Consider the following 15,365-nt stretch of genomic DNA (forward strand, 5'->3'; position numbering starts at 1 on the left):
CCAACGTATCCAAATGAATACTAAACATGGCATTAAATACATTCTTAAGTTTGGTCTTTGGTTTGATAATCCATCTCTCCTTCCTCATTACATTTTTCCCCCAGTCTCTCCTCTGATGCCGTGCAGTGGGCGGGGCCGAGTGAGGGACGGCTCCTGCACTGTGCCTCTGCTCTGATCCGTCTGGGACTCAGGCTTCTCGCTCGTAACTGCCTCATCTGCCGCTGCAGAGCTTTCTCTTCCTCCCCCCAACTCTCATTATCTTTATCTGTACGCACACCTCCACTCCCCTTTTCCCCTTTCTTTTTTTTCTCCTAGTTTTCTGTATGCATTCTGCATCTTTACTCACTCTCCCCTCTCTGTTAACAGAGGTGGGCAAGATTCCCAGTGCTGGTGCATCTAGCAGGTGCAGCCTCTTTCTCTCCTCCTCCCTCCCTCCTTCTCTCTCTCACTCTCTATCTCTCTCTCTCTCTCTCTTCCCTTGCTCCACCAGTGTGCACACTTGACTCTGTCTGTGCCTGCGTTTTTTTTTTCTCTCCCCTTTCTCATTCGGTCTCTGTCTCTCAGCGGCGGCAGCTCGGGGAGGCAGCTGTATGTGCGTCTGCATAACAATCGCCACAGGTAAAGACAGCTGCATCGTCGGATGTTGCCAACCCCACAAGGGGTTTTTGCTGCTGCGGTTGCAAGTTCTCATCCCAGCACGGGGCGCACATTTCCAATCATCTTCTGGAAAGCATCCTGGAGGGAAGGACAAGCAGAGGATCCCAGCAACCCGACCAACAAATCACAAGCTGACTTAAAAGAGCACAGGCATTCAGGCACTGAGGAAAAAGCACCACTCAGAAAGAGACAAGAGAGCATCAGTGGGATATTTTTAAACATTGTAGCCTCCTGTTAGTGTTTTTTTTTTTTGCTCTTATCTCTTGCTTTCTGCTCTTTCTGCATTAATCATTTCATCCACTCCCTGCATCTCATCCTCTTCCTCTCTCATTTCATCCTTCTGTGGCGGAATGTCCCCTGCAAATAGATGAGAAGAGTCTTTCTGTGCGGTTGCTGCAGTATTAACGGACAGTATACTGAGACAGCAGGGCGCTGAGCGGACAGCTTGGGCAAATCTGATCCATAGCCGGCTGGAGAAGGAGCAGGATCACGCGTCGCAGTTGCAGATTTATCCGCCCTGTGATACCACTGCGCGACAACACCCCTCATTCTTTTTTTTCTTCCTCTCCTCCCTCTCTCTGTCCTCATCTAAAGTGTTGCTTTGTGACTGGATCAAGAGAATTACTTGGATTCTACTGCTTTATTTTCAGCCTGACTGGGATTTAGAGCACACATAAAGGAAGCAAAGTGGGTCTGGAGCCAAAGAGTGAAAAAAAAATTAAAAAAAATAAAAAATCCTTGAATAAAAAGAGACGCTTGTTGAAAAGAAACGCGGATAATACAAGGAAAGTGTTCGACGGATGCATAAACGACAGATCTCTCGCTCTCTTTCAGTTAAGAAAGAGACCAATTTTGGGAGCTGAGGGGACGCTGACTCGGCTAAAGCTGTTTGAACAGGCTGCATTGGGAAACATCTTTATTTTTTGTGGTCCTGCACAAGGTGGGGAGCCGACAAGACCCACCCTGCAAGTTTCCCTCGACTCGTTAGACAATACTGTCCCGTCGTGGATTCTGCTTGGAGGGGACACATATGCATGTTAAGTAGAAAAAGCTGTGGATTTTTGCTGCAGTGACATCTGAACACACAGATTCCTCATTGATGTGAAGCTGTTCCTTCCCACCTCTCTCTCCCTCCTGTCCCTCTTTCTCCTTGTTAGAACACTGCTTCTTCTCCTCTGGCTTACCCTGCTGTGAACGTTCTCGAAGTTCACTGTTCCTTCAGTTGGACATCGGGAGTTGTGCCGGACTAAACACGGACTAATCGGGTGATTATCCGTCTACGCCAGCTCTCCCATTTTTCACTGGGTGTCTCTACGTGTGAGTGTGTGTGTGCTTGTGTGTTTGTGATAGCGTGTCTGCATGTATCTCCTGCACTCCTCCCTTTTTCTCTATCCTTGGATTACATATATGTGTACATGTTATTGAGCGTCCCATTCCCGTGAGGTCCTTTAGTATCCATTTTATCACCTTTCCCTTTTGTCTGTTCTCATTGTTGGGCATTGTTGGGGACCTTTCTGCCATGTGCTACCGATGCTTATCACAGGGTTAACCCTCAATGAGCCATAAAGGACGGAAGGAAAGGATGAGCGAGTGTTCTGGGGCGGCCGTTTCCGGGGCGGTGATCCTGGAGGAACCTGAGGGTTCGGGGGCTTCAGGGGGCCGTGGTGAGGGCCAGGCCCAGGATCAGGGTCCCCTTCGCTGTGCCGTTTGGCCTCGCCAGCAGACATGGCTGTGTGTGGTCCCCTTACTTATCGGTTTCATTGGCCTTGGATTGAGCCTGATGCTGCTGAAATGGATTGTTGTTGGTACAGTGCGGGATTACGTGCCAACAGACCTGGTGGATGCTAATCGGATAGGCCAGGATCCTATCTTCCTCTCCAAGCCAAGCGGGATTCCCAAAAGTCCCGACACTACAACCACCACAACTACTCCGACAGTTGACGGTGGGAACCCCACACCTCGAACTGGAACTTTTGCGAAAGGAAGAACTCGTTCCACTGCTACTACCACGACTGTAAACCCAAGAGGGGGTGGAGCCTCGGGTAGCCAAGTAACCCCTCGGAATCCTGTAAATCGTAATGGACGAGGACCTTCGGGTTTTACTACTACTGCAGTGCCACGGACGACCTTCATAATTGGAGCAGCAACATCTAGCCCCTCACCGTCCAATCCAACTGTACTCCATGACTCTACGCAGATGTGGACCCTGGAGCATACCACCACTGAGACGGTCTCCACGACGCTCACCACGCGTACGCACGGCCACCGCAAGACACGTAAGTCACTTGCATCAGTAAAGGCTTGCCCAGGTTATTTGAGCAGCAATGTGAAGGTTATTTGAGCAGCAATTTATTTCTGATAATGTAAGATTTTACAGTTTATTGGAGACCATTTTGTATGCAACCATCAATATGTACTACCATTCTGTTTTGAAGATTGTATATTTGACACTCCTGTAGGCTGGGAATTGCAGAAGAGGGATCAATAGCATTGATCGGTACAGTAAGGCTATCTGAACTATTGCAGGACTCAATGATCAATCCGCTGTGGGTGGTTAAACTGTTTCTTTGGTGCATCATGTCCTGAAGGCATAGTAAGCAGCACTGCAGCGTCCTCTTCAGCAACATGGGAATGAGTTTAAGATGGTGGTACAGTACATTCAGTAAGCTACGAGTTTGGCTTAGAAAGTAGAAAATGGTTGTATGGTATTTGGTGATAGTAAGTTGATGTTACCATCACACAACCTGGACGTGAAGGATTGCTACAAAGTGCCCAGTCATGTGTTATTGTTTTTTTCAGATAACAATTTGCAATACTGTATAATTAGTGCAATTCGATAATCAAGGTGTTATTTTTCTGTGATGAGGTAGAATAAGTTAAGTTAGGTTAAAACAGTAACATAGACAGAATGTGGAAATATGTACACTAATTGGTTTTGATAACTTGCTGCAATCTCCAAGCATTAAAGTTGGAGTATTGAGTTGTTGTTTTGTTCCTGTCCATTTTTAAACGGACTTGATGCTTATAATGTTGGGACATTAACAAGCTAACTGTGGCCCAGGTAAAACTGTTTATTTTGTTGCATCTAAAATGACTTGAAAAGCAATCCATCCGTTAATGGATGCTGACTCGTGTATTTCTGTTTTCACCATCTCTGTCCTTGACTTAAGTCATGATAAGCACACATGCTATTGATCAATGCTACGGGGATTTTGTTTCAGCGATCAATAACACACAGACACACACACACAGTATAAACACAGCTTCCTCCATGATACATCTCTCTCCTCTCAAAATGGTGTCACATTATGTACTGGACTTCTCTCTGCTTGTGATGTTCGTTTCTCTGATCCTGGCTTGGGACACACACACACACACACACACACACACACACACACACACACACACACACACACACACACACACACACACACACACACACACACACACACAGACAATGTGGCTTATATTTTCAACAGTGGGACTTCATGCTTTTTCCCATGTCTGCAGTGGAAAAAAAGCTCACAAGTGAGATGAAAGATGAAAACCGGGTTTACAGGCATCTGCTATACTGTCAATATCTTCTTGGAGTTTAATATTGCAAATACAGTCACATTTCCATACTGTTACACCACTTAATGTCAAGGTATGGACCAATTAGATATGGTAGATGCATTTGCTATATGTTATGAATTAATGTGTACTGACCTAAATGGCTCTGTTATGGCATTCAAGCTTGGCTATTGTTGCTCTTTTTCTCATCATATAGTCTGTTGTAACGTGTGATGTACACGATGGCCGCCTTTTTTTTGTTGAATTATTTATAGTTACATGATGGCAGAAACTAAATCACATCCCACCTGCTGTGGCTTGTCTGCTTGACTGCAAAGGTGCAGCCGCTTCTTTTGTGTCCATGATAATGAAAACGTCCCCAGATTACACCAGAGACCAGGGGATGTTCCCTCTGATAATTAGAAAAATATAGTGCAAAAAGTGTGTATCATTTTATTACCAGGAGAAAAAATGGGGGCCATTCATCATTGTCCTTTCATTTATTAATTAACCATTAAAAAAAGAATGTAATTTCTCCAGCAAATGCTCATGAAAACCATTAAGCCTCGTTGATAGATATCCAAGGGAAAATGCCACTCCTTCTCCAGCTCGCCTGACAAAGTTCTGCCACTGCAGAATAGCCGACTCGTTCGATAATCCTAAACACCCTTCACCCTCCCACCCCCTCTATTCTACCACCCACATGCTGCTTTGATTTGAAAAGGCCATCATTTTCACATTAACTATCCATTATGTTTGAATGTGTTATGCGGTATTACTGAATTGCCTGTGTTGGCCTGTGCTCAGAAACAGAGAAAATTCTATTAATTTAAGTATAGTAGGCCATCTGTGTGCTCTTATTGATGCCGTCCCTGTCTTTGTGGATCACAAAATAGAGATGGAGATAGATTTCTATCTCACACTGGGCTATGCTTTTGAAAAATGAAATCAGCCGCTGGTTCCATTAGTTTTGCTATTGGAAATTGTAAGTATTTCCTAACACAGTTTATACTCTTTTGTCATAATGACTCAACCTCCTAATCATCTAAACCTTGGAAGTGCTCCAACTGCTAGTCAGCCCTTTTTTTCTATGCAGAAAGTGAATGGCACTTTTATACCTCCACAACCCCTGGTGTAGTGTAGCTCTGGTGGCATTTGGTGACATTCTAGCTTGTCTAACTGTCAAAAAGTCAAGATCTGACAACTATAGGAAGATGTCATAGTTGAGAAGTCTTACTTCTAGCGACTGTCACTTTGAAAACATGATTGACATATTTAAATCAGTTGGACCTTACAAAATCTTAAACCGTCCCCGTGACATAAGCTGCAGATTGAAGCCGAGATCTGATACCATTATTGGGAGCCAAGTGACCTCTGCACTGCTGGACAAAATGTCAGGTGATCCCTCAGCGAGAATGTCATTCGGATCAAGCGAAAACTGGAAATCAGATCTGTGCTCTTATTGGTCACCCCTCTATAGATTACAAGTTATGATCAGCAATGCGTCATATAAACTGAAATAGAAATATTTCTGTCTCAAGGTTCAGAAGTGTTCATATACTTTATGACTTGAATTACTTCTTTGTAAAATGCTGCATAGGATTTATTAAACACCAGAGAAGATGCGTCATATGGATGTCATGTCATGTTTTATGTTGCTGCTATAATCTAAAATTAAAACAGTTTCTGTAATAGGCCATACGTAAGCATGCAGAGAATTGATTATAAAAAAGAAAATATGAACCGGATGAGTCAATGTACTGATGGGTAAATCCCTACAAAGGTTCATTCGATGATAAGATGGTACTGGGACTGTATTTGTCGTATGATTATGGCCAATAGATTCTGGTCTGTAATTGTGGATTATTACATGATTTTCAGGTCCGTGCTTCAGAATATGTTCTGGTGCACTGTGAGGTCTTTGTCTCCATGAGCCACTCAGTGGGATTAGGTTTCAGTCAGACAGTGGCCCCGAAACCTAAATCCAGATTAACAGGCCATCACCATGACGGTGGAAGCAACAGAATTACATTAGCCCACCTATCAGTCACACACACTCTACATGGGCTTAACAAGCAGCATGACTGCTGAAGGATTGTTTTGATAGATGGTCTGTTTTTCATTGAATTATGCTAAGGTGACATGTTTAAGGGAACATTTTCTGTCAGCTGTGTTTCAGGATCCCTCAGGGGTGCCTGGGGAAATGTTTTAGGCATATATTAACACAATCGCACACAAAAAGTGGCCCTTATTGCTGCTGTTTGTGACAACAGTATTGTGTAAGGAAGTTGTATAATTTCCTAGTATTTATGGCATATTATGCTGAGTCATGCACTTCACCAAACTTCACTTGTGGCAAAATTCCTTAAAAAGATACCAAAGAAGAAATGTACCAGGTGAAGCATAAACTCTTATACTGACTACCATGATGATTATCTAAAACTTGGTTTCCAGCAAAACAAGTTTTGGATGACATGAATAAATGTTTCTCAGCTCTGCCAAAAATGTGGTATTTGCTTCAGCCAAAAGTCTTTATGAGGATATTATTCTTTATGATCAGTATATAGCTCAAACTCTGCAAAAAGCCATTATGACTTGGGGCGGATATCAGCAAAATGCTCTGATCCAACAGACTTCAGGTTATTTGGAATAAAAAGCATTGGGAACAGCATTTTGTGTATCTTAATACACATTTTGACGTTTAATTATGACAACAGGCCTTCTCTAGCTAGTTTAATAACGTATATGCTCTGCTCTGTGACACTTTGGATGCCATTATTGTTGACATTCCCACTACCAAAAGTCTGTCTCGCCCCCTTCTTTCCACTCACCTTAGCACAAGGATGAATGCAAGCTATGTTTGGATGGGTTTAAATGTGTAGTAGACATGTCTCTGAGCTCAATTATGGCCATGATCTCCCAATCTAACCAACTAGAAAAAACAGATGTCGGGAAAATTGATCCTGGCATAATTATACCCACGATTCTTTGACCCAACTACAGTTGACACGTTTCCTCAGAAAAAGTATGGATATAGAGTATTCTTATTGAAGTTATTACTGAACCCATCATTATTGAAGAATTTCCACAAGTGCCTCCACTTGTGTTTCATTGGAAATGTGTCTTGAAAGAATATCTTCTTAGTTTTATCATTTCAGTTCATCTACCACGCAAAAAAATACCACCAAATTAACCAAAAATTTAAGTTGGCTTTTTATCACCGCTGGCCAACACTGAGGGCATCTGTGTACATGGTTGTGTTGCACTGATCATCTCACAGGGAGAGATTTTAGGTTTTAAACCAGATTTTAGTTTATAAACGAGATTGTAGAGTTCACAATCGTTGCACTTGGATTAGTTCTCTGTGAGCTGCTTAGTAACCAGTTCCCTATGGTGTTTTTTTTTCTATGTTTTGCAATTGCATTTGCATCTGCACATACTTACACAGAAGTACACACTCTTGTGTCCACAGCAGCAAGTGTGTCTATACGTATCCAATATGTGTGACCCAGCTGTGACCTCTTGTGCGAATGAGAACTGAAATCAGCACCATCATTGAAGTCTGATTGCTTCCTTTCAGCTAAAAGACGTTATTAGGACTTAAGTATAGCTTTTGGGGGGTAGCAATATGTGGAAGAAATGGTAACCGAAATGTGACATGTCTAAATTGTAACACTTGATATCGGTAGTGTGAATATTGTTCCGTGCTTTGTAAAAAATGTCATATTTTCTCAAGATAGATCTGGAATTGTATCTCTGTCAAGTGGCTGCTAGAGTGGGCGCCCGGTCGCTCACCTGATAGAGCGTGCGCCCCATGTACTGCAGTGGCCCAGGGTTCGATTCCGGCCCTTTGCTGCATGTCTTCCCCCTCTCTCAACCACGTTTCCTGTCTACAACTGCCCTATCAATTAAAGGCTGAAATGCTCCAAAAATAATTAATTAATTAATTAATAAATGTCTGAAAGAGAGGAGTTACTGACCCTCAGAATATATAATGTCATGATTATTTAGTTTACATTAAGGCAGGATCTTGAAATAATGCATGTTGATCAGTGTCTTAAAAATATCCACCTTACAAGTCGTGCATGTCATTTCCCCCCTCTCTCCCCTTTCATGTCTAAGCTGTCCCGAAAATAAAGGCGTAAATGCCAAAAAAATTATCTTAAAAAAAAAGAAAAAAGTAAAACAGTTCTGCCAATGGGATGAGATACATCAGGTTGTTACAGCAGGCAAAGCAAGAGAAAAATAAAAGGCTTCAACTGATTGGTCTTTGTGATTGGCAACGGCCCCCAAAGTCTGAGCCATCTGTTGTTCATTTTGTTTTGTAATCTGCACCAATACAGTTTCAGTAAGATGTATCCTGCATTATTATGCAATCAGGAAGCCCTGTTTTATAGGGGTGGCATGGTGCACATGGTTCTCCAAACAGCTTAATCAGTCCATGATTTTAGAGCTTCATAATAGACTAAATTACTTCCTATTAAAAATGTTTACAGTGAATTCTTCTCTTCCAATTTCCAACCAGTTCTGAAATTCTTTGGTCAACCTTGATGCACAGGTATAGGATTCTTGGATGAATTCCAAACACTTGTTCTGTAACACATACCCATTTCAAGGCTCTTGTAATCAAAACGTCTGGGGACCCCCCCCCACTCACATGATAAATGCCCATGCTTTCCTCATGTTCCACTTCATTTGAGTGCCAAGATAACTTATAACCAATCGCATGAGTTGTTCCTAAAAGATCAAGGCATTTTCTAATTTACAATACACTTCGGTCGGTTTATCTCTGGCGCAGACTGCTGTGCCTGGCCACTACAAGAATGCATCAAAACCTGTCATGCAGTCCCGATTAGAGTTTTAATTTTGGCGAAGATGCTGTGAGAATAAAGCTTAACGTCACTTCATTCATTCTGATGAAATGTCTTGCGGAGGGAAAAGTGATGAAATATTAACGACGCAAAAGAGAAACATCTTCAATATGTAGCAGAAAGTTTAAATAATTGAAGATGGCCCTTTGACGAATTATCCCACGCAGAGTAATTCCCCGTACTTGGGCACTACTTGAGTGAATGAAGGTGTTCAGGAGGCCTTCATTCCCCACACTGGGTGAGATTGTCTTTGGATGGCGGAAAACTAAGTCCAAAGGTGTTATTATGTTTAGATTTTTCAGGAAATCATGACTGCCAATGTTGAAAATTCTCCATCTGCCTTTCTCTCTTTTACTCTGCTGTTTTCCCTCCCTCCCCTCCCGAGCGCATCTATCAGCCCGGTGCAGATGATGATAAAGTACAAAGTGGTTAAATGTTGCGGCTAATTTCAGTGGGGCTTTTAATAATGAATTCAGGTTTAAGCTGCCTTGATTAGATGAGGCTTGCTCAATTTCACTGGAGCCAGTGGCGGGGAAAGTAGCAGCTGACAAGATCTTGGAGGAGTTAATTCCTTTTTTGGGATTCACCTGCCCTGCGTCAGCTCTCCAGGGAAGGCTGCCACCTGCTAGCTGACTGCTCCACTGTCCCCATTCTCGGAGGTGTTTGTTTCTGACTGCTCATGGGGAATGAGGTTCTTGTTGAGACAATAAAGACTGCTTTGGCTGAATGTTTGGCTGACAGTTTTACTAAAACAAGGAGGGCAGTTCATATTAACGGCATGGGACATAGTAACAGTGTAGCCATACAGCAGCAGTAGTAATCCAGAACGACGCCCCTGCCCAATTTATGACGTCATTCACAGCTTATACTGTATGCCAAATCATTCATGTTCGGTATCAACCTTTTCAAAGATTTCTTAACTTATTTGGCATTTATCAGACGGTACATGGGGTAAAAACAAAAAAGATGAATATAAAGACATTCCTCAATCTCTTGGTTTAAAACACCTGTTTTGAGCGGCAACACATCTATGAATGTCTTATCTTTCTTTAGACTCCATAAGCCTTAAACCTAATATTTTGTTTCCAAATTTTGTGATTATAATCAGGGATAGCATATATGAAACGCGTATTGATTTTTGTGGGTAATTGAATGAGAGAGGTTTCCAAAGAGGCAATAATCCACAGCCCCTTCTCCCACAGCCCACCTTTGGCTCACTCTCTTAATTAAATCTGTCAGCTGGCTTACAGCAGCGAACCGTTTAACACGAGTAAGCAAATAAATATTACACTGTTATAAGTTCAACCATAGCCAACAGCTAGTGTTGCAGTTTGTTTCTCTGTTGTTATTTCAGAGGAGGAGTGTGGGCCGTGACAAATAGGGGCCAAGAAACTCCAACTGCCCAACTGACCTGTACGTTCAACAGTACGAAAAGACAACATTGCTTCAAATTCTTAGAACGACATGTGCATTTTCATGACAAGCGACTCGTTGATGTGAAATTACGACACTGTCGGTAGAAAAGGCGGAAGTAACGTGATGTTATCATTGCATAAAACTTTGGGAGGAGTTCAGCATGGTGTACAAAGATTCGGTTACACTTTACTTGAAGGTGTCTACATAAGAGTGACATGACACTGTCATGAACGTGTCATACATTATAAACACGTCATAAACTTTATGAAATAAGGCTTCTGTCATTAAGTGTCATTCGGTTTTTGTCATAACAAGTTAGGGTTAGGGTTCAAGTGTCATGACAGTGTCATGTGTTCATGACACTGTCATGTCACTCTTATGTAGATATATAAGTAAAGTGTTACCAAAGTTTCTCACTTTAACACTGGAGATTGCTGTTGGTGTCCTGTCTCCTTCCAACAGTTAACCCTAGTTCATTGTAACCAAGACCACAATCCTCTCCTCCCTTAAACAATGTTAATACTGAGGTATATTGTCATCTTATTGTATATGCATATTCTATATGATTTGTATTTAAGCTTTGGGTAACAAAGAAACCTAGATGAACTTTAGCCTACATTCGTTGGACACTTCTCTGAAGACATCTGGGATGCATTTTCAATGGACCCTTAGACAGAGCCAGTTGGCTTGAAGCCATAGGTCAGTTATCGATCCCACACCAATCTATGGAATATAGATATGTGCTCCACACACAAAGAACTTTAGAGGAATTGGGAAAACAGGTCCTCTCCGAGCTCTGCAGAGCTTGTACATGATGCTGATTTCTTGGATGTGAATAAACCTTTATAATCAAGAAACAGTGTCGGCGGATTCCTCTCCACATAGCATTACAGCATCGCTACTGATTACACCACAATACTACTATAAATAAACTATTAAATAAAGTATCTATCAATCTATCTATCTATCTATCTATCTATCTATCTATCTATCTATCTATCTAAAGGACAAAGACACAATATTGTAAAAAGTCTGTATGTTGTATTTCATTTAGCTCTCATATTTATTTGTCCATACTTTCTTTGGGGGGGTCCTCAGACTGTTAGTCTAACTAACATATGTAGACATTAACATTAGGTTTTATGAGCCAAGTGACACAGTTTGACCCTCTCCTAGTTGCATTCCTCAAGCAGTGATCCATTGGTCTGAAGAAAAGCCTCCCCCCGCTGCCTTCTGCTTATTATACTGCTGGCACCTAGCAGTAAACAATGCTATTAGCGGAGATAAAATGCTTAGACAGTGATTATTTAACCTCCGTGTAAACAGAGCTAGCAGGGAGCCCAACGATTTAGGCCTGAACCAGTTCTAGTCTGACAGGATTTCATTCAATGGCCGTATGATTGAATTTTTTCCTCCTCTACCCTGCCATCCCCTTTCTCTCTCTCTCTCTCTCTCTCTCTCTCTCTCTCTCTCTCTCTCTCTCTCTCTCACTGCCTGTCTCTCAAGGTCAGCTTGTCTGATTAATATTACCATTCCTCCTGCTGCTGATGTTCACTGGACTGGGTGCAGCGGTGGAAGAAGTATTCAGATCCTTTACTTAAGTTTAAGTTCTAATACCACACTGTAAAACTTCTCTGTTACAAGTAAAAGCCCTGCATTGAAAATGGTACTTAAGTAAAAGTATGTAAGTATAATTGGGAAAATGTAATTAAAAGTAAAAGTAATCAGGGCAGAAGCATTTTAGGAACTTGAAACGGTCAAAACTGTTCATTCATTCATCCAATCAACTACGTGTTTAATCGGCTAATCATTTAAGCTGGACTTGTAGGCCGTTTTAATGTTGGGTAGTTTAATTTATGATAAAATATTGTATTTTATATAGACATGTCTTTTTGTAATTTGTAAAGTAACTAGGGTTACACTTGAAGGTATCTACATAAGAGTGACATGACACTGTCATGAACGTGTCATAAACATTATAAACGAGTCATAAACGTTTATGACATAACGCTTCAGTAAGTACAGTTTAGTAAGTGTCATCGGTTTTTGTCATGACAAGTTATGGTTAGGATTATGTGTCATGACTGTGTCATGACAGTGTCATGTGTTCATGACACTGTCATGCCACTCTGAATTAGATACCTTCAAGTAAAGTGTTACCGTAACTAGTAACTAAAGCTGCCAGAGTAATGTAGTGTAGTAAAAAGTACAATGTATCTCTCTGAAATGTGGCGTGGAAAAGACTCAAGTAGAGTACAAGTATCTCAAATTTGTACTTAAGTACAGTACTTGAGTAAATGTAGTTAGTAACATTCCACCACTGGTGGAGTGTCATTAAGAGTGTTTGTATACAAGGGTACGCTCAGAAGTCTTTTCCAACATTTGCATTTGTATTAATTAAATAAATGCATTAAGTGAAATGAACACCCCATGTTCAGTGATTGCGGTGGTTCCCTTTCAACATGCTCAGTCAGAATACAAGTGATATTGTGCATTGGTGGAAATGCATAATTTATTTATAATTTGGCTTTTCCCCTTTCCTTTATTGTGTTATATATCTTTTTTGTGCACGTTATAGGTTTACAAAGTGAAAAAGGCCAAAGTCCACCCCAAAGGGACTTACCATCTTCCAGAGAAAACACTGTTCACAAACTGCTCCAAACAGCTCTATTGTATGCTTGGTGCCGCCCCTCGAGTTGGGCCATTTTCATTACTTACTGCCAGACCCTTAATCTTTCGGATTTGGGTCTTGATTTCCAGGCTAACCGGACGCCACAATCTTCTGAACATAGCCATACTGAGAGATACAGAGAGAGTTGTGTGGAGCTGATAGTCTTAATTAGTTTTGTATCAACTCATTTGGCAATGGCTTGAATGTAACGGATGCTCATTAATATCAAAAAGTTACGCGCTAAAGCTTTAAGTACCTCCAGCTATTTTAACAAATCCGTTTTCCTGGCCATTAATGTTTATCAGTCACAGCAAGAGATCCTCCCTCTCAGTTAGTCATAGATAATGGTTCTTTGTTTGTGGGTGTGTCAGCGTCTGGTGGCACATTTTTTCATGCACATTATATGAGCCACCTCAGCCATCCTCTGCCCTGTGAGCGATGTAAGCGATATTGATCCCAGTGTGATTGTATCCTGGTCTTTTGCCACTCAGCAGTTTAGCAGGCGGCCCTGCGAGCGAGCGGGGCCTGCTTTTGGGCGTGGGTTCTGATTATCCCGAGCTCGCTGCATTTTTTCGCTGCGGTTATTTTTAGCTTCAAAGATTGTTGCCAGCTTCTCTCTGGGAGGGTACGTGGAGCTGGCTCTTTTTCTGGTGGAGGCCTTTGAGCGGACAGCACTGGAGGAAATAGAACAAAGAGGCACAGCGGAGACAGTCGAGACAGATACTTTAGTGTCAGTGGAAGATGGTTTTATTTTGGAAACATTACAGTTAGGGGGGGGGATTTAGGATGTTAAGCTCAGGGAAAAAAAATGATTTCCTGTGTTGTTTGTCTTGGGGATGATGCCATTGTACTGTATCTTATTATGCTAAGTAACAGCAATTGGAGGCCTCAATACTGCGAGTCTGGATATGCAGGAGGCTATTTTCCAGGAAATCAGAGCTAAACCCGCATCGCTTATTATGTTACTACACAGGAGGTTTCCAGAGGAAACAGGAAGCTTTCCTGAAAGTCACTTTCACCTTGATGGAGAACACACCTCAATCACATGCACACACAAACATGTTAGTCCTCTCAGCTCTGTCCTTGGGCCAGATGGTTACACCATTTCTCTTTTGGAGCCTGACATGGAGCATGTGTTTATGGTTTATACGTGTTTGTCTAGACGCTGTCAGTAGGCTGAGCTAGAGAAAAGTATTCACTATACTGTCAACATGTTATTCTAACCTTTATTTATTCCGAGAGGGCCACTGAGAGTGAGCTCTGTTTTCCAATGAGCGCAAATAAAAAGAAATAAAAACAAAGTAATGATAGAACAATTATTTAAACAATAAAATGAAATGAGGATCACAGATGTAGACTAATGAAAGGACTATTAAAAACAAGAGCAGTCCCTATGTAACGCATCTTCAAGCATCACCCTGAACGTCTCAGTGGAAACGATTCGCTCTAATTTGAAGCCTGTTCCATCTGTCAAGAGCGTAAAAGTTTAGGCAGTTGTAAGCTGTAACCAATTGTTGCACTTTATATGTACGTCTTGCAATCTTTTTTCCCCTATGCCCCTCCCCCCCCCTTGTATTTTTTGGGTTGAAAATTATTTTCAATATCAAACTATCTGTTACTAATGTTTTGGATTAATCAATTAGTATTTTTGATTTATAAAGCGCTGGGTGACAAAAAGTGCATTGCAAGTTCCAGAGCCTGTGGTGACATCTTCAAATTGTGTGCTTTGTCCAACAAACAGTTCAAAATTCAAAAAATACTGTATATTCTACTTATAGTGTCATAAAACACATAACACAATCACATTCCCACAAGCTGGAACAAAATATCTGGCATCTTCCGAAGAGCACGGACTTCAACGCTTCAAATCGTTGTCGATTAGTTTTCTGTCAATCACATAATCGTTTAAGACCTGATGTTCTTCATCACTACTCTACCTGTTCTCTCTTGCTTTTTCCTCTCCGACCCATGGGACGCTCCTGACAGCTGTCTCGGAGAGACGTTCTGTGACAAGCCTGGTGAACTGTTGGGTTGTCTGTCTGTATGTGTCTTGTAGAAAGAGACGGGTCTACAGACAACAGGTGGACTTGCTTTCTCTCTCCAGGCTTTTTGACTCAGGATTTGGGGGACAAAAAAAAGATACAAGAAAGAAAAAAAACAAAGTATTTTACAACCAACATATAAGCGACAGAGGACAG

General features: G+C 41.7%; 1 protein-coding gene across 1 annotated transcript in view; it reads left to right on the plus strand.

Annotated features, from left to right (window-relative positions):
- The first annotated feature begins 552 nt into the window (after positions 1-552).
- LOC120548190 (pro-neuregulin-3, membrane-bound isoform) overlaps positions 553-15,365 on the plus strand; it is a 411,125-nt gene continuing 396,312 nt past the window's right edge. The window contains 1 exon segment of the mRNA XM_039784271.1: positions 553-2,933. Coding sequence (XP_039640205.1) covers positions 2,213-2,933 — 721 coding nt within the window. The 5' untranslated portion in view covers positions 553-2,212.

The sequence above is a fragment of the Perca fluviatilis genome, chromosome 19 (genome assembly GCF_010015445.1).
Source record: "Perca fluviatilis chromosome 19, GENO_Pfluv_1.0, whole genome shotgun sequence".
Lineage (NCBI taxonomy): Eukaryota > Metazoa > Chordata > Actinopteri > Perciformes > Percidae > Perca > Perca fluviatilis.